Source organism: Sesamum indicum, linkage group LG5, assembly GCF_000512975.1.
Source record: "Sesamum indicum cultivar Zhongzhi No. 13 linkage group LG5, S_indicum_v1.0, whole genome shotgun sequence".
Lineage (NCBI taxonomy): Eukaryota > Viridiplantae > Streptophyta > Magnoliopsida > Lamiales > Pedaliaceae > Sesamum > Sesamum indicum.
Genome location: NC_026149.1, coordinates 4905488 through 4928160, shown reverse-complemented (window position 1 = coordinate 4928160; position 22673 = coordinate 4905488). Strand labels below are relative to the sequence as shown.

Here is a 22673-nt window from a genome sequence, read left to right as displayed (position 1 = left end):
AAATTAATAAAAATTTAACGAAAGCAAATAAAATGGGTTTGTTGTATGATGGCTATATAAAATCAGGAAGTACATTTAATTTTTCAAATAATGAGAAGGTATGTATAATTATATCAGATTTTAGAAAGATGGACGCAGTTATCCTATTTTTTAAGTATAGGTTCACACTAAGCCGACAAAATAAAATCCAATCTTAGTTTAAGTAAAAATTAAAATTTATTTCATAACAAATGGTTCGAACAACATTAATTTATAAATTTTCATCATCTCTGTCCAAATAGCAGTAAGCAGTGTAGGCAACAGTAAAAGCTGTAAGCCAATTTTCGTAACATTCCATCACAAGCAGAAAAGCGGGAAATCCCGTACGATGTACCCCACTTGATTTTTGTCACCAATTAAAACCTGCTTCGCCTTTTCACATCACTCTCTCTCTCCATCTCTCTCACTAACGCTTTCAAACTCCCACAAGAAAAAGTTTCAAATCAACAAGAAGAAAACGAAGATGGACGCTTCCTCGCCTGATCAAGAAGTTCGTCTACCAGAACCGGTGGAAATGATCATTCAAAGAATTTGCCTGGAAAAAAACCAGCCACCGCTGAAGAAGTATGCCAGAAATATGCTGGCGGAGATCGGAGAGCAAGCGGCACTGGAGGTGCTCACAACCGTTTTATCCTCTAAAACCATTCGGAGCTTCGGCGGATACGTCGCCTTTTTGGTCAAGAAAGACTTCCCAAATCAGGCTGCCGCTGTGCTCAGTGCTTATGGTTCTCCTCATCAGTGCTCTACTTCTCCCAACAAATCTCCCCACACACCGTGTAAGTAAATTTCTTATCTTTCTTCTTCTTTGCATTTCTTTTTTCCGCTCTCTGTTCTGTATATTGTATTTGGTTTTCTTTCAGATACTGTCGTTTGGGTTGGTGCCAAGGTGGTGACTATGAACTGTAGAAATTACTGCTAAATTCTCTTGAAAATTATTGGTTAGCTATCAAACTTTGTTATGATCTTGGACAAAATAGCAAAAAAATGAAGTAAGCTTTTAACTTTGTCCTCGGGGAAGATTCTAGCATTTGCACTGTATTTTGAAATTTCTGGGTGTGAATGTGATGTTTACTTTGCCAAACTAGATGTAAAGGTTGTTTACTTTGCCAAACTAGCCTGGATATTGCTGGGTTTCTCTGTCAATTCAGCAATATATAGTATTTCCTTTGCTGGACAAGGTCCGCTTGGAACCCACCAAGGCCGTTAAAGCCCGCCTTAAACCCCAATTAATCTAACCTCTATTCATTTTCCTTTTTCTTTCAGTAAAATCTTAATTCCTTAATAAGTGGCCAAGGAAAAAGAGAAACATTGACGAAAATTTGATGAAAAATGGATGGATGACATTAAAAAATAAATTTTCTTATTATTTAAATCTAATCATTATATAATCTGATTTAGCTGTTGTCATGAGCTGCCAATATAAGTCTACAAATTTTAAAATATCACAAAAAGTGCTGGATTTCAAGATGTGAAGTGGGCTGGATTGTCGGTAAATTGCAATTAACCCTATTTTCTTGGTAAATTGGCAAATGTAGTGATGTCAATACATTTTCATGCTAGTGCCAGCTTGTAAAAATTATTTTCAAAATAATGTATACGAGTGTTTTTACAAGCTTAAAGAAGTATCAACTCTTGATTTTTTCCAAAAAAGCTTTAAATAGCGCGCCAAGCAACTTAAAGGATTTTTTAGCTGCTCTTATTTTTTGTGTATAAATTCAATTCAATTTTGAAGGACTTTATTGTAGTAATTTATTCCAAATTTACCCTTCTTCAATTTATTTTTTGGATTTGCATATCTAAAGTTGACATTGGATTCTTTTCGATAATTTAAATTGTTTAACAAATTAACATTTAAAGTTTTTCATAATTTTTTGATTTTATTAGCTACAGGATTTGATATTTTTTCTAGGAGTGGGTTGTTTGGATGGGGTAGTTTCTTAGACGGTGATGTGGAAATGTCATTATTACCCTTTTGGTCTTTTAAGGAACAGAGATAAAAGTAAACTCAAATATTGAAATGACTATTCTACCCTAACCATATAGGGAGTATATGTGATATTATAATGGATGTTAATGTACATATTGAAGACATGTAATTTTTTTTTCTCTTCTAACATTTAAAAATTAGTTTTGTTTTATCTTTTACTTTCACAATTCTTTTATTTTCCTCTTTTTTTACATTTATTTTGCCCTTTCTGCTGCCACCGCAACACTAGCAACCCAACACCTCAATCTCCTTGTTATCCCGGCAAAGCACCACATAACTCTGCTTGCTCTTCTTGCCCTCCCAATTCGTGCTCATTAGTCATACACATGTGTATACATGCTTTATATAAAAATATGTAAGTACCTCTACTTGCACATAAAGTGGAAAAAATGTTGCATGTCCATTTTTGGACAGTTTCAGCCACGTCAATTCTAAAATTCACTTTGCAAGTACACCACCCTGACACATACTAGCAACTAGCAACTGATATTGTCCTTGATAAACATGTGAGTACCGGAACAATACTGTGGTTTGGTTGTAAGAGATGTTACCTATACTGATGTTCTTATTCTACATGAGTTCGTTATACATTCAGTTGTCCGAAATGTGAGAAGTATAAATTTCAAATTACAGCTTGAAGTCAAAACTAACAAAAAAGATATTGGTAAGCTGTGTGGATCTAGCTTTATGTTGAAACTGAACATTATTCTTCTCAACGCCTTTTAACATTTGATTAAATTCTGAAAGGGATGATTTATGATTTCTTGCACATTTTGGATGGGAAAGAGAGTAAGGTGTACTTTACCTAAGGACGGCATATGGAGGTCATCTCTACCAGTGCAAGTTTTTGTTTGTTGGTCACTGGTCAAATACTTTTAGCTGCAGTTTTAAATTTCTTGTTTTTCTTGCTATTGTGAGATACAAACTGCTGAATTTACTCCTCTGGCACCTGTTGTTTTTCTTCTAACTTCCTTGTTGCGTTGTTTATATAGTCATTTGTATTGTGGTCAGACTATGAAAGGTTGCGGTCACCTGTATCAAGTTTCTCAGTGGACTCTATCCCATCAAATTTGAATAAGACAGGCCCTCAAAATATCAGGTGCAATCTATCTTTTGAAAATGAAACTCTAGAGAAGAGTTGTCCTGGTGCTAGATGTCAATCACCACTCCCTGATGAACTTAGGGAGATGACAGATTCTGTCACAATCAGTCAGCAGTTGATGATCCTGAGCCAGCTCCAGTTCAGGAAATTATTTTTGGTTCTAAGCTATATTGGGAGGTTAAGTTTACTTATTGTTCGACTGTTGTTCCATGTATTTTTCTGATAATAAAAAAATTGATCTGATATCCAATTAAAAGCAATTCAACGCATAGGCAAAAACTGGAAGCTGTGGTAAACCTAGACGGTGCCAATGAAATATATAGTATGAAGGATCTTCCTATGAACGATTTTGAGGCCAAAATTTGGAACTCATATGGGAAGAAATTCTGTGAGGAATCGGACCGTAGCCAGGTTAGTTATACATCTAATAAATGCTCTTTCTATTGTACTTGTTACAGTCATACTCTTTTGTTGAGCCCATATAAGGTACAATCTTTATGCGCTCATTTGAATGCTTCAGCCTTTGAATTTGTTTCTGAGTTTTAGGAGATAGTTCAAAGATGATAATCTTGTGCACTCGTTACATTGTGCCATAGAAAGTTGTCTACAGTTAATGTTTCCAAAAGACTTGTACTTCAGGAAAGAGATCTATTTCATATTGACTGTTCAATAAGGAGCATCATTACTCATATGTTGACTGAAGGGCTAGATTTTATTCTTGAAATGAAAGAATATAAAACTGAACTACAATTCAATGTGTGAGCTCTCAATATTTGCAGCCTTGATCACTGTGTTGTAGAAGCTCTTGTTGAGTATCCAGTTTACATGACCTTTTTGTGCTTTCTTCTTGCAGTATCTTGATTGGGATTCACAAAAAACCCATCACTATTACTGCCATGTATGCCGAGATGGAAGTTATTATTTCAAGGTTATTCTCACTTTTTGTGTATTTTATGTGTTCACTTACTTCTTCTCAAAGTGATTAACAACTCTGCATGACTATATCTTGTATTAACTTTTAAAATGTACGCATGTTGCAAATAATTTGTGGAAAAGATTAAGTTCATAAAAATTAATCTTGAATATAATTCAAGAATTTAAAAAGTATCTTAATTATTGTAAATATGAATGACAATAAAATCTCACTAATACCTAGTTACTTAGGTTAATGCATTTTTTATAGATATTCTGTAGGATTATTTATTCTTCTAATGCATACTTCATAGATATTCTATTAGAATATTTATTCTTGTGATACATAAGTTAATTATATAACTTTTTTAGAAGTATAATTATGATTTAAAAATTTATGTACTGAAATATACTTATTCGATATCAAATGTTGTACTTTTGGTTTTACAACTTTAGTTCATATATTTATATGCAAAATCTTATTACATATATAGGTACATAAAGTACCATTGACATATAAAGGGTAAATTACATTTTTCCATTCGAACTGTACTGGTTTTTATACTTTGGCATCGAATTTCTTTTGAAAGTTTGTGAAATTTGCACTTTGTCATATATCACATGCTGCACATAAGCGAAAAATATCACATCATATAACCTTTAAATTTCATATGTGCATTGCATGTGATGTTTTTTCGATAAAAAACTTGGTTAAAAAATAATTATGAATGACAAAGTGCAAAATTTTGTAAAGTTGAGATGGTAAATTGACACGAAAAAGGTTTAAATAGCATAATATAAAAACGATTATAGTTTGAATAGCAAAATATAATTAACCCGACATATAAATTCATGTGACATTTCAACTAGTTTTGTCAAAATAGTTACTTGACCTAACTTGTCAATTGTCCTTTAGTAGTTAATTTTTTAACTAATAATTTTTATATAGTCTTTTAGCTATAAATATGTATTTATAATTGCCTAAAGGAAATTATTTATAGTTTTAAATTTATCATTGACAATTTGAGAAGAATAATGCATGTAAACATGTTATTGTGTTTTTGAGTTTTTTAAAGATAATATTTAGTTTTTTATTCATCAAGTAAAATGAGATACACTAATAAAAAATATCAAATTGAAAGCACGCCTTTATTTGAGTTTTTTATGATGGGGCAAATCTTCTACAAAAATATGTATTATTGTTTAAAATACTCATCATAAAACATATAGAGTTATTTTTCCAATATAATAATGTCAAATTATTTTTTCAAGTTTATAATATTACACTATTCAGAGTTATTTTTTCAATGTAATGTCAAATTACTTTTTCAAGTTTATAATATTACACTATTCAACATCTTAGAATATAAGTTAAGATCTTGTTAAAATTTGTGGAACTTTTGTTAATTTTCATATTTCGATTTTAATCTCACTTTTTGGTTAACAAATTATATTATTATTTTGAAATTTATCCTTCTAAAAGTTTGATGTTATTACGTATATATTTAATCAGTCATTTAAGTAGAACATAGAACACAACAAAATAAAATTTTAATGTTATTTTTTTGTTAACAAATTAAATTGTTATTTTGGTATTTATCCTATTGAAAGTTTAATATTATCATGGTTATATTCAGTGAGTCATTTAAGTAGTGCATGGTACAAAACAAAATGAAAAAGTGAACATAAAAGTATATTGGTTTTTCCACCTTGTAAGTATACATCTAACTTAAAGTTTTTCACTAAAGTAAGTTTTCTTAAAATAAGTTTTTCAGCAAGTCTTACTTAAATTTAAAAATAATATCCTTTTTAAAAACCATTTTAGAGTCCAAAACAAGATCAATTGATATGAAGTTAATGCTCATATCGCATAATCTAATTTTCTTTTTTACCTTGTGAAGAAGTTAAGAAACATAAAGTATTTTAAACACACTCATTATTCTATGACTATGTATATACATATATATATTTATATATTTTATTTACATAGAATGGATGTAGATACTACAAATTATATGTATGTATAACATATATAATATTCATAATATATATTGATTCAGTATATACAGTTTAGAACATATGCATATATGTAAAAAATGTGTTAGGTATTTTGTCATTTTATAAGAAAATTATATAATCTAATAAACTTGTAAATTCTTATCACAAGACAAATTATTTAAAATAATACAAATAACATAATACAATCAACGTTAAATTTAAAAACAATAACAATATTGACTTACATAAAACCATTTAGAATAACATTATTGTAGGGTCAGTGAAAATTCAAGGATATATTTATGCTTTATTGTGGGAATAAGATGGAGATAGAAATATAATAAAGATAAAGATCAAAAAATCTGTGCAGCCTTTCAGTTTCTCTAACATGTTTAATTATTTCATATTCTTCTATCTTCTAAAAGAGTACTTTTAAGTATATTGTATGGCGAATATAATGTAAAAAGTATTTAGCAAGAAGTAATAAATATAAAAAGTAATTAACAGAAGTAATACAAATAGCATAATATATAATAAAAATTAAAATTTAGAAAGAATGATAATAGTGACTTACATAAAACCATTTAAAATAATATTATTATTGGGATATTAAAAGTTCAATGACATGTTTGTGCATTTATAATAGTAATGATAGACATATGCATGTAACAAATATAGAGAAGAACGATATTGGTGTGTCTTTTTAATTTATTTGATTTTTTCAAATTATTTCATATTCTACTATAAAGGTTTTTCCTTGAGTATATTACCTTGCGAATATAATATAAAATGTAATACTAGGAATTAATAAATATGAAGAGTAATTAATATGAACAATAAATATAAATATGATAAGTAATTATAGCAAGTATTAATATAAAAACTAATTAATAGGCGTTAGTAGGTACACTATGTTACATTCCTGCACTTAAAACTAATATATTATAAGGTTAGTTAGGTCAAAGGAAAAGAACACAAGAAAATATAGAAATAGTAATTATTTCAGCCGTTCTTGGTTTTGTTGTATTTCACTTTGTATATTGTTCGTTATCCTTATTACCATAATGTATCTTTTGGATAATACAGGGTCCCTATTTGAATAGTTTCAGAACTCACTTACAGAGGTCATTGGGGGATGATAGCATATTGATAGTCAAGTTTTTAGAGGATGACTCAAATACCATGGGCAGTAGTGTTGTTGAAGAAGGAATTCTTGTTGGTCTGAGGCGCTATCGATTTTTTGGTGATTATTCTGTTTATTTTCCTTTAGTGTGGATTTCTTTATACTTTCATTTCCTTATAGCTTAAATGAGCAAAACTTTCTTAGGGGAATACATAAACAATCCACTCAGTGCCAAGCTCTCATTAAGATAAATAATTTTTAAATGTATGTTTTTAAAACTTTATTTTTTTGGCTCACACTCCCACTCCACTTTATGTGATTTAGGTTGTGATATTGTCTATGGATGTGATTTTGCCTATTTGCAAGCTTTTAGTTCGTAGAGTTAATTTGCTACCAATCTTTAAATCCCAAGTGACCCTAATGTTTGAGTGTCTTTAATCTGACGATGTGCTTGCCTTATCTATCTTTAATCTTGTTAGAATTTGTAGTACGACAATTTGTGTTATTGTATCCTAATTGCCTAAAAACAAAAGTGTAATTGGTTTTGGAAGTTTAGAGTGAGATGTCTGATAATTCACGACTTGCATACTATTCGAAAGGCGAATGAAATAAATTTCAAAACCAAAACGCGTAAGATTTTTAAAACTTACCTTTGTTTATGTAAAAAATTGATCTTCATTGCTAATGCTCCTCACCAACATGATCTTGTGAAGATATTGAATTATTTATACATCTTTTGTAGATCTAAATACATAATCAAATAGAAAATGATGCAGTCACAAAAACTCACCTCCACCTAAGCATTATTTAGGGAAAAAGTTGATGAAGAATGAAGAAGAAGTACAAAACAATGATAGAGGAAGAAAAAACAAAAAAATGAATAAAATAGAATTTATGTTAAGGGTATTGATGGGTGTGCACATTATATTGGAGGGGATAAATTCTAATATCAATTGCTTTGAAAGATAAATGTTGCATCATCTTCTTTAGGGGTTCTGTTTGTTTTTTGGTTTTTTCAGGGTGGTTAAATTGTACCAAATAATTAATATAGAGAAATATGATTTTGCACAATTTAATCTTGATGAATCTCTTATGTTCTAGAATATTATGTAGAAGGATTAGATCATAGTGCCACTACTTTTATGATCGAAAAATACCATGCCTCATTTTCTCTTAATTGTAAAGAAATTTGGTTTTGTAATGAATAGTATAGTGAATAATGGACATAATTCATTAATTTTTTATGAAGAATGGAAGAAAGCTCCTTTCAAATCTTTCTAAAGTAAGTTTCTATGCAACTGTCATCAATATTCTGTATAAATAAGATTTGCATTTTATATGAATGCACTTGAACATTTTATATCGGAACAAATAATCATTATTTTATTTCATTTAACCATTTAATGCTCATCTGTACTGGAAATATTTTATAGATGAAATATATCTTAAAATGTGTTTGTTAACATTCTATTGATTATTAATTATATTTGTGAGATATATTGTTAGAGTCGAACTGTGACTCTAAGTTCTCTAACCATGTTTGGTCACATAGCACTCAGTACCTAATAAGAAACATTAATTTGAGCTGAGAATCTATATGCCAAACATTTGGTATTTATACACATGCACTTAAAAAGTGTTTTCTTTTGAAAGGTACCTGAATGATGTTTCAGTGAATTGATTTTCCTAAGGAGGTTTCTTCTGAAATTGATCCACTTTCCTAAGCAATATGCAAATTCATTGACAAGACATATGTTTTCAACTCTTTGTTTGTCCATTTCTTTTGTATTCTCTTTTTGTACACATCAGTTTCATCATTTATGAAGAAATTTATTTGTTTTATTTTAGAGCATGCATCTTTTTCTTGGACTTTAAACACGTCCATGCTCTAAGCTCGAATGCTTGGCGAGTTTGACTATTTTTCTAAGCATGTTCATAAACAAGTCCATTGATATAAGCAATCTGGTCATATTGATAAAAACTTAGACCCCTTTTTAAACTGCTGATGTACTCGTAGACTAGAAATGGCTGAAGTAATATACGATTTTATTGTGTCATATGTATCTTTATCCTAGAGGCTTCAAGGACTAGGAATTGCAGTAATTCTAAATGCCTTTTGCACGTTTAGCTTGTTCATTTATTCTTAAAATTGCAACAGTTAGTCTTGATTTTGGCTATTGAACAGTGTTCAAAGATGAGCGCAAAAAGGTGAAGAAGATCCAAATGGTGGAGAAAAAGTCCACTTACAGTGCTGTTAAAGGCTATTATGTACGTGTTGACTCTGTATGCCCTCACGGTTATGAGGAAGGTTATATTTTGTCAAGAAAAACAATTAGTGAAGCAAGGCGCCTCTTCATGCATATACATACTGTCTCAACCATAGAAAAATACATGGCCAGGTTGGTATCAGCATAGCTTTCCTCTTTGATGTTGATGTCCGTGGAAGGTCATTTTGTGAAAAAAATTTTAGTCTTTTAATCATTTTGATGTCACTCAGGTTTTCCTTGATTCTTTCAAAGACAAGAAAGCTTGATATTGACTTTAAAGCTGTTACAATTCAAAGAATTGAAGATATCCCGTTCCGAGTATAGTATACTTCATTTAAGTATCCCTATCTTGAGCTCTCCCATGCTAGTTGATTTTTCTTTTGATATTCAGGGGATGCACAGTGGTTAATTTCTATTTGTCTTGTTTTGTGCTTTAGGATGAGAATGACTCAATTATACATGATGAAGATGGGAAACCTATTTTACATACGGATGGAACAGGATATATCTCCGTGGACTTGGCAATGAAGTGTCCAAGAAGTTTTTCTTTGGCAAATGATATCACAGATAATAGTTTCGAGGTCTGGAATTTAGTTTTCTTATAATTTGCCTTTGTAAGTTATGTTTACTTCCAATTTGTCTTTTACTTGCGATGTGTGGAACTTTGTGTGCTTGTTACATTTCACTTCCGATTTTTCATGGTCTTTGCCTATCTAACTTGATTTACACTCAGATGTGCTCATGGTGATACCTTGCTTACATCGAGCTAATATGAGCTAGTTTTTTCGCTTTTCACCTGAATTTGATGGAGTTTCCTTACTCCCTATTTGCAAAACCCCAAAGAATTATATGAACATGAAATTATACTAGTATCATATTAGTTGATAGTGATGATGAATGTCTAAAGGAGAATCATGTTGAATGAGCTAAAGATGGACAAATTCATGGTAATTATTATTTACTTGTAATGTATAATGTAATGGTGAACACAGAGTAACTTATCATGATTCTCAGACTCGGTTGTGACAATTACATTGGACCTCTCTATAAAGAGCCTTCTCTAACAATACATCATAAAGAGTATATTAGGTACTAATCACATATACAAAGTGTGGGCAACATTTGTCAATGAATAGATAAAAGATAAAAAATATATAAAACAGTCACTTCTCTGTAAATTCTAAGATCTTGGCGTTTGTGCACATTAAGCAAAAGGCGACTCTTCTCTTTGGTATTTGCTCAAGATTTTAAGGTTGAGACAAAAAATCTGAGCATCCGAGCATGTAGATCCTACAGAAAATCCTGTGGGCAGAAAGCACGTAAGAAGCACAGATGTGGAGTTTGTGACATGGTATAGTTTCATCCATTTCTTCACTGACCAGAACCTCTAAGAATATTTTGGTGCAAGAAGAATGCACCATGTGGATAGAACAAAGGGCACCATGATGGCTGATGAGCCGGAAGTGATTATTGTGACTGGCCAGGCAGCGGAATGCTTCATATGCATGCAAATGATCCTCGATAGATGAAAGCATAAGAGTCTACTTGCCACTAGACATGCATTGATGGTTTCAACATTGACCTTGGGCATGGAGGTAAGTTGCCTCATCGAGACACCTGGTGCAGCTTGGCTCTTGTACATTGATAACCACAAAGTGTGTATCTTATAGTGCCGTGGCGGTGCACACTTTGATGCATTCACTCTTAAGTTCTGTGTCAAGTGTGCTACAGATCATGATAAGGCTGAGAATGATAGATGGCCATCCTTAGACTCAAATGACTTGCAGGCGTCAAACAAGTTACTATGATGGTTGAAATTCAGGCCAAGCCACTTTGCTCCCAGGGTGTCCCAATTCTCTTTTCTTTATTCAAGTTGAAAAAGTTGTACATTTGCAATTTCAATTTCTCACTTGTTGAAAGGAGTTATCGGAAAAAATTAGGCAAAGTATTACTTCTAACCCCACTCTAATTACGTACTTGGTTTGAGATGCTCAAACAAATAATTAGATTAGTGAAGAGGTGCTTGATAAAGTCTTCAGTTTTCATTATTATGATACATTATTTAGACGTTTAATAAAGTACAGGATGTTTTGATGTTTCACCCCTCAAGTCGAATGGTATGCTATAAGAATGTTGCTTGTTAATCTTTGAACATGTTATAGGAAGTTCTGGGAAAAGGTCTTCATGTCTCTTAATTTCATATATTTGCTTTGATCACCTACACTGACAAGCATCATAATCACTGGCACTCCCTCCTACAACCAGAAGTAGAATAGCTCTTGGATTCCTGGCCGCTTCTAGAAACTTCCATCGACGCCCATCTTAAAGGTTTATGTGTCTGTTTCACCTCTTCAAATTATTTGGAGATTTTGTACTGAATCTGAAAGAGTACATAGGTTCTTAGAGTGCTGGTAGGTTATTTCTCTTCAAAAGCTACTCATAATATGTAGTATGTTTAATGGCCTTAGATCATATGTATTGTGGGTAATCTATAGTACATTAAGGACACATAAAGGTTGTTTCTATTTCGAATGATAGAGAAACTTGTTCAACACTGAGGCATTTTTATTTCTTTGCAAATAGTACCAATTTTTTTTCCAACTTTATCTCGAAAGCTAAGACCATAAGAATGTAATACAACTTTGCATGGATTACATATAAGCTTGTTTGCCTTACTCATGTTATCGGTTTACAAATAAATGCTGCCATCTTCTTTGACCTTTTAGATTATATCTTGAAGAGTTTGGCTCATATAAGAGTGCAATTTTTGCTGTTTTTCGTGAAAATTATCAAAAGATTCCACTATCTAAGGGTTTGTCTATTGTTAACTCATTTGCTTTTCTATCTTTAGAAATACGAAGAGATTGTCAACATTGAAGACACAGCCTGTCAAAAAAGAGGAGCAGAAGCTAGGAATAAGGAGCCGGTAATTTCTTTTCTCTGCTTGACAGTACAAATTCTTAACTTCACGATTCTTAAATTCTTACCCAAGAATCTTCTTCTTTGTTCCACTCTTTCAGCCTTTGCTAATCCAGTGCCGTTTGTTCTATGATGGTTGTGCTGTCAAGGGAACTCTTCTCATTAATCGAAAGGTATGGCCAAGATTTATTGCGTGTATTTTGTATGCCAAGTTTATGAATCTAATGTATTGGTTCACAAGAATAATACATCTGGCATAGAGATCCAAAATTGAATTATTCTCGAGTTTATTGCCCAGAAGATTCTCCTTGTATCAGGACCTTGCTCAATATTGGTTGAGTTTATGTGCCATTTTTCGACATTACTGGTTTGTGTGCATTACTCATGCCCTCAGTCAGGACTCTTGTAAATGTACTTCGAACTGAGCTAATCTCCATGCAAATAAATCAAAATGGGTAGTAGAAGCACATTTATTTAATTGGCTACTGGAGCACCCATCGGTCCCCATCAATGTGTGGATATCTCAAATCTGCCCTAGTGAAAATCAATGTAATCTTATTCCAACTTTAAAATCTTGGCTTCATTGTGCATTAGTAATGCCCTTAACAAGGGAAATATCTATGCTTCCCCTAAGGTGGATAATGATGTATCAATACACTCTTTTAGCCATTACATAATCTTTATTGTTGGCTCTTCTTAGTTAAGTGAAACTACCTTGAAGATAATGATTATTTGGGTAAATGCTGAAGATTTTACGTTGTCGACACATTTTGATAGTCCATCCTTGGAATAACATTATAAATAGTGGATGTCTAATAAGTTTTGGGTAGAAAATTCATATGCAACCACCAAACATCTTGCCATTTGGAAAGTTGCCATAGCCCAAGGTAAAGTTTCGGCCGATAGGTTTGGAGGCAATTCTCGCATCTAACAAATTCTCTGCTCTATGTCCTACTTTTTTTTTTCTTTATATAGGGAAGTTAGACCTCCCTGTCCTAAGATTTGGTATATTTACACGTAAACCCTCTGTGATTTAGGAAATTAGAGCTCGTGATCAAAATGTTTGTTTTCGTTCAAAACATACATCTATTAGTTAAAATTTACGAAATTTGTTGATTTTGCTCAACTTTTTTGTTAATATAAGCAAATTTTGTGAATTTTACTGACATTTGGATTTATTTGTTGGACGAAAACAAATATCAGGGGTACTTTTCTCAAACCACAGGGGGCCTATGTAAAATTACACCAAACCTCAGAGGAGAGCATTGTAACTATCCCTTTTATATATTATACGCCCTTGGTTGAAGAAGTAAATTACTCTTTTTTTCTTCTTTTGTTTATTGTTGCCAACATGTAATATAAACTTTTATGTCAAGGAATGCAGTCATATCTACGTTTTAACTGTTTCTTTATCATAATATCTGACAATTATTTTGTGGTAGTCCTAGGTAAATAACATTTTCACTAACAAATATATATAGACATATATGCATCAGTTTCTTGATAAATTTTTATTAGCTTGACCAAAAAGTTTTAATTACAAAAGAAAAATTACTTTCAAGTGTTCAACTACCAACTTGTTCATGTATACTTTATTTTTGTTTCTCCGTCATTCTTTATTCATGTGAAAGTCATATAAGTAGTATTTGTCCTAGGATGATCATCCAGTAGTTTCAGTTAAAAGGCTGAAGTTCTTAGTGGTGAGAACTTCAGTTTTTGTTTCTTGCTCTTGTGTTTCATTACTTTCTTAATTGCAAACTGTTGTAGCTTGAGCCAGGAACAATCCAGATTAGACCTTCCATGATTAAGGTTGAGAGGGACCAGAAGTTGCCATTGGGAGAAACTTTTAAATCACTGGAGATTGTCGCCACTAGGTATGTTCCATGATAAATCATTTTGGTCCATTTAGAATGCATTTCTTGGTTGCTATTATTATAGATGCTGCAAGATAATATCGCAATGCTGTCTTTTTTATCATTGACATTCATATGCCAATGCGTTTGTTGTTTTCTGGTTTTTTATCGAAAAGTATCTTGTCTTTGTGTAATGCAAAATCCGAGATGAAAAGGTAAATTTGCAATATAAATTATATTGTTATCATACTCATTCGAAATGTGTGATTGAGATGTGGCAAAATGAATTAGGGTTTAATAATAAAACAAATTCAATGGATTCCCCACTTGCGCCCTAAATATAACAGGATCATTATTCACAAAGAGTATGTGTGTTTGTAAAAAGTATTACTTACAATAAAAATAATAAAAATATATTACATCCTTTTCGAACATGACTTAAGTTATTATTATGTTTTGATTTTAGCTTCTGTTTTCTCTAACAAAAATCTCATACTCCAAATAATGTCCTTTATTACTATTAATTTATTACAAAAGTATGACTATCAAAATATATTGTCTAATCTAACCTGATATCTAATCTAATACTATATAAAAGTATGAATCCATGTAAAAGTTTTTTCTTTTTTGACTTAACTAAATTATTCTTATAATATCATTGTTGTTAAGGATAAAAATGTAAATTGATAGACTTATTAATTAAATCCTACTATAGTTTATGATTTAGCATACGTAAAACAAATGGTAAAACATTTTCTTTAAGAAAATAATTCAAAGTGGGAGACATATTGCTGTTGGTGATTTTTGCATGATAACAATTTTTGTAACCACCAGCACAAGTCATCTAATTTTGAATTCCAAATATACCGTTTCCCTGTTTATTTTTGTGGTAATTTTTTAGCTGATTATTGGCAGTTTTAACATTATTTTACATCATTTTATTCCCTTAAAATTGTAATCTAGAAGGTTACTCTGCTATTGCTATTGTTTACATTAATTTGCAATATGTTTTTCTCCAACTAAAATCGTGACATTTTGTAATGAAAATGATGTAAACCAAATGATGGCGTTGCTAATCTGAAACATGTTATTTGACCTACTTTGTCCTTTCCAATTTATGAAATTCATTTACATTCTTGGTCACTGTTGGCACTGATTGATAGCCTTCAAACTGTTTATCTTTTCATTCTTTCTATCAAGAATCTCCGTTATTATTGTCCAATTTCAAATGATTTGGCATGTTTATGCTGTTTGAAAGAATTTGGATCTCCTTTGTTTCTACAGAAACTAAAGATAAAGAGTACATAAAAAAAAGTTTCAAGTGCACTCGTGTACACGAAAAGTAAATTAACGAATTCATATTTTGACAACAAAAAAGTTATGTTCCTGGACGATTTGAAACTGTCCATGTTGTGTGAATTCTTTTGGTTCCTCGTACATGCAAATTTTTAAGAGTGATTGGCTAGAAGACATATTTGAGACCTTAAAGGTGTTCATGTGAGCAATTCTTTGATGGAATCTCGAGAGGTGGTGTGGTCAGTGTATAGGTGATGAGTTCAGTGGGGTAGTCGTTACATGGGCTATAGTTTAGGGGTGAATAGTGTATCGCCCCCCCAACCCTGTCCCCTTGGGAAAAAAAAAAGAAAAATGATTTGATAAGCTTTTAAGATATTATAATATGACGAATAAAAATAATATTTGAATAAAGTATTTAAAAGGCCTAAAGTTAATGAATATTTAAAACCGATATTATAGGTAAATGGAGTACAAATTTTCCGCTCAACGACTTCATGGATGAAATGAGAATCAATTTCACTATGTTTAGTCCTTTCATGAAAAATTAGATTGCTTGCAATATGAATAACTATCTGATTATCAATAATCACTGTAACAGCTCATCATGTGAGAATTTGAATTCTCCAAATAAATATTTGAGCACATCATCTCATTGGTTGTGTGAGCCACAACCCTTTATTTTGCTTCTATGCTGGATTGAGCAACAGTAGTTTGCTTTGTGAGTGTTTAAGTTGCCTAAGTGAAGAGTTTCAAGAGTTACATAGCGGCATTTTTGGTAATGCTTTGGAGTCTCAACCTTTCGCATTTGACTGTATGGATAGAGAAGGTAGTCTTTACTTGAATATACGACAAACCTCTAGAGGTGAAATGCACTAAATTAGCATATCTGGGCAAGGTCTTGGAACACATACTGACTTTTTTTTTTTCTCTCTATTTTTATCATCTCTCGAAGATATGCATCCAATCATGCTGTTCACTTTGCTGATCTGAGTTTGTTTTGCAAGTCTACTAGCCAATAACCATCTCAGATTTACTTTAATGATTAACCAGGAAGCTCTTCTTCTTATTCCTTCCATTACTGCTTTGTAAGGATATGATTCAGTTAACACCGCCAATAAAGTCTATCTCGTAGTAATACTTGCCATGCCAAAATATGAAAACTGGAAGGCAAGAGTTCCATTTTATGATATGACAAGAATCACATATCAATTAGTGCAATATGGTTTCATCTTTCAGTCGTAGGCCAGGCAGAAATGCTCTTTCAAAATACTTAATTGCTCTTTTGAGCTATGGGGGTGTTCCTCAAGAATTCTTTTGCAACTTGCTTACAAATGCTTTGGAAGAGACTCGAAATGTGTACTCTGATACACGTGCAGCACTAAGAGGTATTTCTAAGAGCAACTCTTCATAGTATGTGGCTTTTTTTTTAAAAAAAATTGCATTTTACCATCTGAACTATGCCCGTATTTACACTTTGCTATCTAAGCTTTTTTGTGTGTCAAGTTACTATATCAAATTTGCTAAATTTACACTTTAAAATATGTAACCGTTTTCCGGATGATGTTTTTGTTGGAGAAGCATCACATGTGCAGTACATGTGATATTTTACCCATACATTGCCCTTAAATATGTCATGTGCAGTGCATGTGATGTTTTTCCGACAGAAAAATCCGTTGGATTATAGCCTTATTTAGCAAAAATTTCTCAAACTAAAGATGGTAAATTGACGTAAAAAAAGTTTAGATGTCTAAGTATAAAAACACACATAGTTCGGATGAAAAAATGCAATTTATCCTTTTTATTTTATTTTCTACTGATTTCTGGTTTCCAGTACATGTGTACTCCAAGAGGTTCCTTTCTTTTTCCTAGTACAAGTTCTTATGGTAATATCAGTCTCCCTCCTCTCGGGGCATTGAATTTTCAGAAAAAGTTAATGTTTCCTTAACTGGTTCCTAGAAACTTTCCGGCCAGGAATATCGGCCTACTCCCACTTGATTTTTATCTCAGCATAAGTTTGATTTTATCTTTTCTTGGAAACATATTCTTCTTGCAGTTGCTTCCAATTATGATGGACTAGAAGTTGGAGTTGTGGCACGAAGAATGATTTCTTCTGGAATACCACTTAGTGAACCATATCTCCAGCATTGTCTGTCAAGTCTGGAAAGTGGCGAGAAAATCAAACTTAAACAAGGGAAGATACCAGTCAGTGAAAGCTTTTACCTGATGGGGACAGCAGACCCTACTGGTGTATTAAAGAACCATGAAGTCTGTGTTATCCTGTATGTGAAAGTCCTTCTCTTGTTACTTTGGCATCTCAGCTTCTATCCAAGGATGGTCTACTTATCATAGTGCATGGCGTTACATGTTAAAATTTTTTGTAACAAAGTTATGGTGTTATGATTTAGTCATGCATCAAATTACTTCTTCCACATTCATGTCGAGTTTTTCTGATTTTGGAACAATTTTGAAAATCTCATAAAGCAGAGGACTAATAGTGTTTAACCTCCTATCTTATGGAGCTAAAAGTGTAATTTAGATGGCCCAAATATAGGCAAAACTGGCAGGCTTGAGCAATTTCACTTCTTCCCTGGGATTTTTTATTTTCTTTTCATAAAAGATCTTTGAGAATGTAGAGTACTTCTGTCTGTCACCTGTATATCAAATCCTTTGCAATGTACATGAACTATTGTGTATTTGTATTTCCACTGCAAACACTTCAAAATATCAACATATTAAACTTCCTTGTTTATGATTTCATTTTTTCCAATCCTCAACTGCCATCAAAATATTTAATGAGTTCTCTTCGAAATAAGAAACATGTGTCTTGCTGACGATATCTTGCTGAATATGCAGTGACAATGGTCAAATTTCAGGGAAGGTATTAGTGTATCGGAATCCTGGCATGCATTTTGGGGATGTTCATGTTATGGAGGCTGTATACAAGGAGGAGTTGGAAGAGGTGGTTGGCAATGCCAAATATGGCATTTTCTTTTCAACCAAAGGGAAAAGGTCTGCAGCTTACGAAATGGCAACTGGTGATTTTGATGGAGACATGTATTGGGTTTCAAGAAACCCTGAGGTTAGCATCTCTCGGATCAGAGATTAACTGTGGAAACTGTTTGTTTATATACTTATGTAGTTGTGTAAGTGTTTTGTGCTCCATTATGTTGCTTTTGGGCCGTATTTTCTCACACCTTAAATTTCATCTACTGGAGAAATTCAGGGTAAAATCCTAACTGTCCCTTGTTTCCAAAGAGCTTCAGATGGGAGTAAATCCAAATGCAAATTTATTCTGATCTTCTTTTATTTATAAAAAGAAAAAAAGTGGGGGAAAAACTTGATTGTGTACGAGTTGGCTGATGTGGGGTCTATCTATATGTTTTCTAAATATTGAGAGACTTGAAGTGTATCTTCAGTAGTGACAGAACCATCGCATCTATTTTGATCTAATGTTTAAGTTCCCTGGCACACTGAGTTTCTCTACGTGATTTCTATGTGGCATCCCTTGGTTTACTTTTTTCTTTTGTTCTTTGTTTTTATGATTTAATGGAGAACTATACTTCTGAAAAAAACATAGAATCTTTGTCACATTTGGTTCATTTCTAGTTCCTAATAAACATCTTCAGTTAGAGTAGTCAAGATGATTGAGAAAATTTATTTAGCTTGCAGATAATTGCTACTTGTTACGTTTTCATCAAATCTCTCTATCTTATTGTGCTTTCCAAGTCGCTCGTCTAGGGGTTTATGTCATTCAATGTGTACTATCATCCCACATCACATGGAGATAAATCTCAAAGTTCTCTTTTTCCTAGCAAGGCTTCTTTTCCTTGATTATCCAAATAAAGTGGACAATACCTAAGCCAAGTCGTCTAATCAAGATGGACAAGTACACGCCACACCATGGACTAAGACCAATAGGATGAAAAAATTGAAGAGGAAGAATGCAAGAAATCATGTTGTTTGTCCATTTGGTATAGAGCTGTGTACAGTACCTGGTAAAACAGCTTCATTTCTTGTTTGATTTACAATTTCAGTGGTCATTCATATCCCGTGTGAATTTTTGAACATGTAAGAAATGATTACGGGAAGAAATTGCTGAACTCGATTCAACAAAGAGATGATTGCTCAGGAATTGCATTCTAATGCTTCCTTATATATATATATATATATATGTATATATATACATCTTTTGTTTAAAGGTCGAATGCTTCTCATACATTTCAGCTATTAAAATATTTTAAAGCAAGTGAACCATGGAAACGCTTCTACTCAACACCTGCTGATTCGAAGATAAGAAATCCACGTGAGTTTTCAGATATGGAGTTGGAACATGAACTTTTTCAATTATTCCAAGAAGCTCGGGAACCAAGGTATTCACTTTTGGTTATGAACTAAAGTATCTTGGATGATGTATGTTTGGTAAATAAATTCTATATGATAGGTACTCCGTGTGCACTCTTGGACAACTTGTGCTTCTAATAAAATGATCCATAAACTGGTCTAAATTCTGATCGGAGCATATATCATTTGCTGAAGCATTCTACAATATAATCTGCTTTCTGAATCTAAATGGCAACAAACGACTATTTCGTGTGTTTAACTTTAACAAAATCATCCTTCAGATAAAAGTAAAATTCACCTTAATTCTTTTCATCTGTATTAAATACCTTGTGTATTTTATTTGCTACGTTATTCTCGAACTTCTCGTGATGTTACTTTCCCATTTATTTATGAATTTTATTACAAAAGAGGCAACTTTTCTTCTAGGGAACAATACTGTTAGGACTAGTGACCGCTCAAGAGGAGTAAAACATGGGGATTTGTCCTTGCAAACATGTAATGAGACTGTCTCCTTTGGAGTCTTCAGCAAGTGCCTTTTTTATTATATTCATGTCTATTACACTGTCAAATGCAAGTTGTTGCTTTTCCAGAAATAGCTATGAAAACTTCTGCAACCTTTGATCTGTATCAAAACATAGATTCAATAGGTTTGTTTAGAGCTTTTTCTGCAATGATTCCATGATTTGGTTGGATTTATCAGTTTTCATGCAGACTAGTCAAAGTTCAATGGTACATGATGTGCCTAATTCTGGCTCTCTTTTCTTTCCTCTTTTTGTTTTCCTTAAGTTGTTTTTGCTCGCATTTTATCACTCTGGCAGCTTCAGCATGGCGACAGCAGCAGATAGCTGGCTCACATTTATGGATCGGCTCTTGACGTTAGGTGATGATTGTGCCTCTGAGAAGCTTTCTTTGAAGAAAAAGATCATTCAGTTGATTGACATCTACTATGACGCACTAGATGCCCCAAAAAGTGGGAAAAAGGTTACTTTTGCTTGTTTTCAATATTTTTATGTGAGCTCTGATCTTTTAAAATGACCCATTTCTGCCGTTCACCATCTATACTATACTATTAAAATTAAGTAAGGGCATGTATTAACTAATTTGGGCTGGCAAAATGTGTCTTGACTTAAACAAAAGTTAGAAGGTTTAAAGAAAATTTGTTCCTTCTTACTAAAATCCACATACGCAGTTACCTTATTATATACATTCTACAACCATGTATCATTAGAAAATTATTATTGATTGTAAGTAGTTTTAACTTATATTTTGTTTAAAAATTCATTTCATCATCAATCCTTTGAATATGATAGAATTTTGATGAACATATATTCATTTTGCAGTCGAATATTATACACGACCAGTTTAGTTACTTGCCCGATTGTCATGTTTTATGGCTAGAATTGCTATTATAAATAAAATAATCACATTCATATGCTGGTAATATGGAAGATATTACCAGCATACTACTTACATGTTCTGGTACTCACAATTCAGGTTAAAGTTCCTAACGAGTTGCGAGCGGAGATGTATCCGCATCACATGGAAAGGGGGGCTGAGTTTAGCTACAACTCATCCTCTATATTGGGCCGAATATATGATAAAGTACAGGCGTTTAAAAACGATGCTGTGCCCGGAAAAGGTAACTTGAATTGCAATCAACAATTTATGCAAGTCATTCATCAATACTGGTGCAACTTCAAGTCAATAATTCTAGCTGATGACAGTGCTAACTTGACTACTCTGCACCTTCTCCAGAAATCTGGAAATTGCCGTTCCTTGACGATCCGATCCCTGAGCTATACCTCAAGTGGAAGGCTAGGTATAAAGATTACCGAGAAGAAATGACAAGTGCCATGAAATCCAGCGACGAATCTAAGGATCTGGCTGCACGTGATGTTATCCACAAGTACAAGCAGGTATTAAACTTTGCTCCTTGAGTGTAGTTTTCATGAAAAAATGGAGCTGTCATGTTAACGACCTGTGAAAATGCAGTTGTTGTATGAAGCTCCTTGTATGGAAGAAAGTGCAAAGAATACTGAAGAGATCTATGAGGAATCTGTCGCTATATATCATGTGGTGTACGACTATGCAATGCGTCATGGTGTGACGAGATGCAGTTTTGCATGGAAAGTAGCAGGGTCTGCACTGTGTGATCTGTGTGCCTGGAAATTAGCTGGTCCAAAGGAGGAGCCGATTGCAATTTTACCGTCTGTTCTTCGCGAGCTGTTGAAATAGTGGCAAGCATGGCTGTGCTTGTACTGAAATGCAGCCTTATCCTCATCTTTGTTGTACAGTCTGTATGCATGCCTATGTGTTCTCTGTGTATCATATGTCATTCTCTGTTGCCTAGCTATCACTTCGGGTGACTTGAGTATTTATAGTTACATTAACTATGAACTGATTCGAGCTTTACATGTTTAGAAACATGTATTTTGGCATCCTTTACTTGGGAGTATTGGTCTGTCCGATGTCCCTATCAATCAAGTACAATATTTTGGTTATTTCATTTTGATGGAGCGCGTGATAAGATGCAGCCCGTCATAGCATCCGATTGTGGCATGATTCCTATCCAAGCCAAGGTGGTGGTGGTATTCGCCTTACTTCCTACTAATTCTAATTTTAATCACAAGTTAATTTATCCGAATCTAATCAACTCCAACAAAGCAAAATAGGTGTTAGAGATGAAAATAGCCTTAAAAGTTCAATTTGAAATATATATATATATTTGTTATTATTAGTAATTATGGTACTTTGTTCTTTGGTACATATAATAAATAATTATTTACGTTAGATATATTATACAAAAGAATAAAATTTATAAACCAACACATAACAT

At 32.7% G+C, this 22673-nt stretch overlaps 1 protein-coding gene across 1 annotated transcript; it reads left to right on the top strand.

Moving 5' to 3' along the window:
• LOC105162051 (probable RNA-dependent RNA polymerase 5) lies at nt 372-22338 on the top strand. The gene is made up of 19 exons (XM_011079955.2): nt 372-815; nt 3038-3305; nt 3401-3539; nt 3982-4056; nt 7125-7281; nt 9347-9560; nt 9659-9746; nt 9866-10009; nt 12280-12354; nt 12449-12520; nt 14115-14221; nt 16733-16881; nt 17550-17775; nt 18350-18575; nt 19721-19866; nt 20656-20818; nt 21332-21476; nt 21593-21753; nt 21830-22338. The coding sequence occupies exons 1-19, from the start codon at nt 503-505 to the stop codon at nt 22070-22072; spliced, it is 3111 nt and encodes a 1036-aa protein (XP_011078257.1). The 5' UTR covers nt 372-502; the 3' UTR covers nt 22073-22338.

What these genes read in the sequence shown, in the direction of transcription:
- LOC105162051 (XM_011079955.2), top strand. Translation starts at nt 503, where the DNA reads ATGGACGCTTCCTCGCCTGATCAAGAAGTTCGTCTACCAGAACCGGTG. An exon ending in CAAATCTCCCCACACACCGT is followed by an intron (nt 816 to 3,037) that starts GTAAGTAAATTT and finishes TATTGTGGTCAG; the next exon opens with ACTATGAAAGGTTGCGGTCA. An exon ending in CTGGAGATTGTCGCCACTAG is followed by an intron (nt 14,222 to 16,732) that starts GTATGTTCCATG and finishes TTCATCTTTCAG; the next exon opens with TCGTAGGCCAGGCAGAAATG.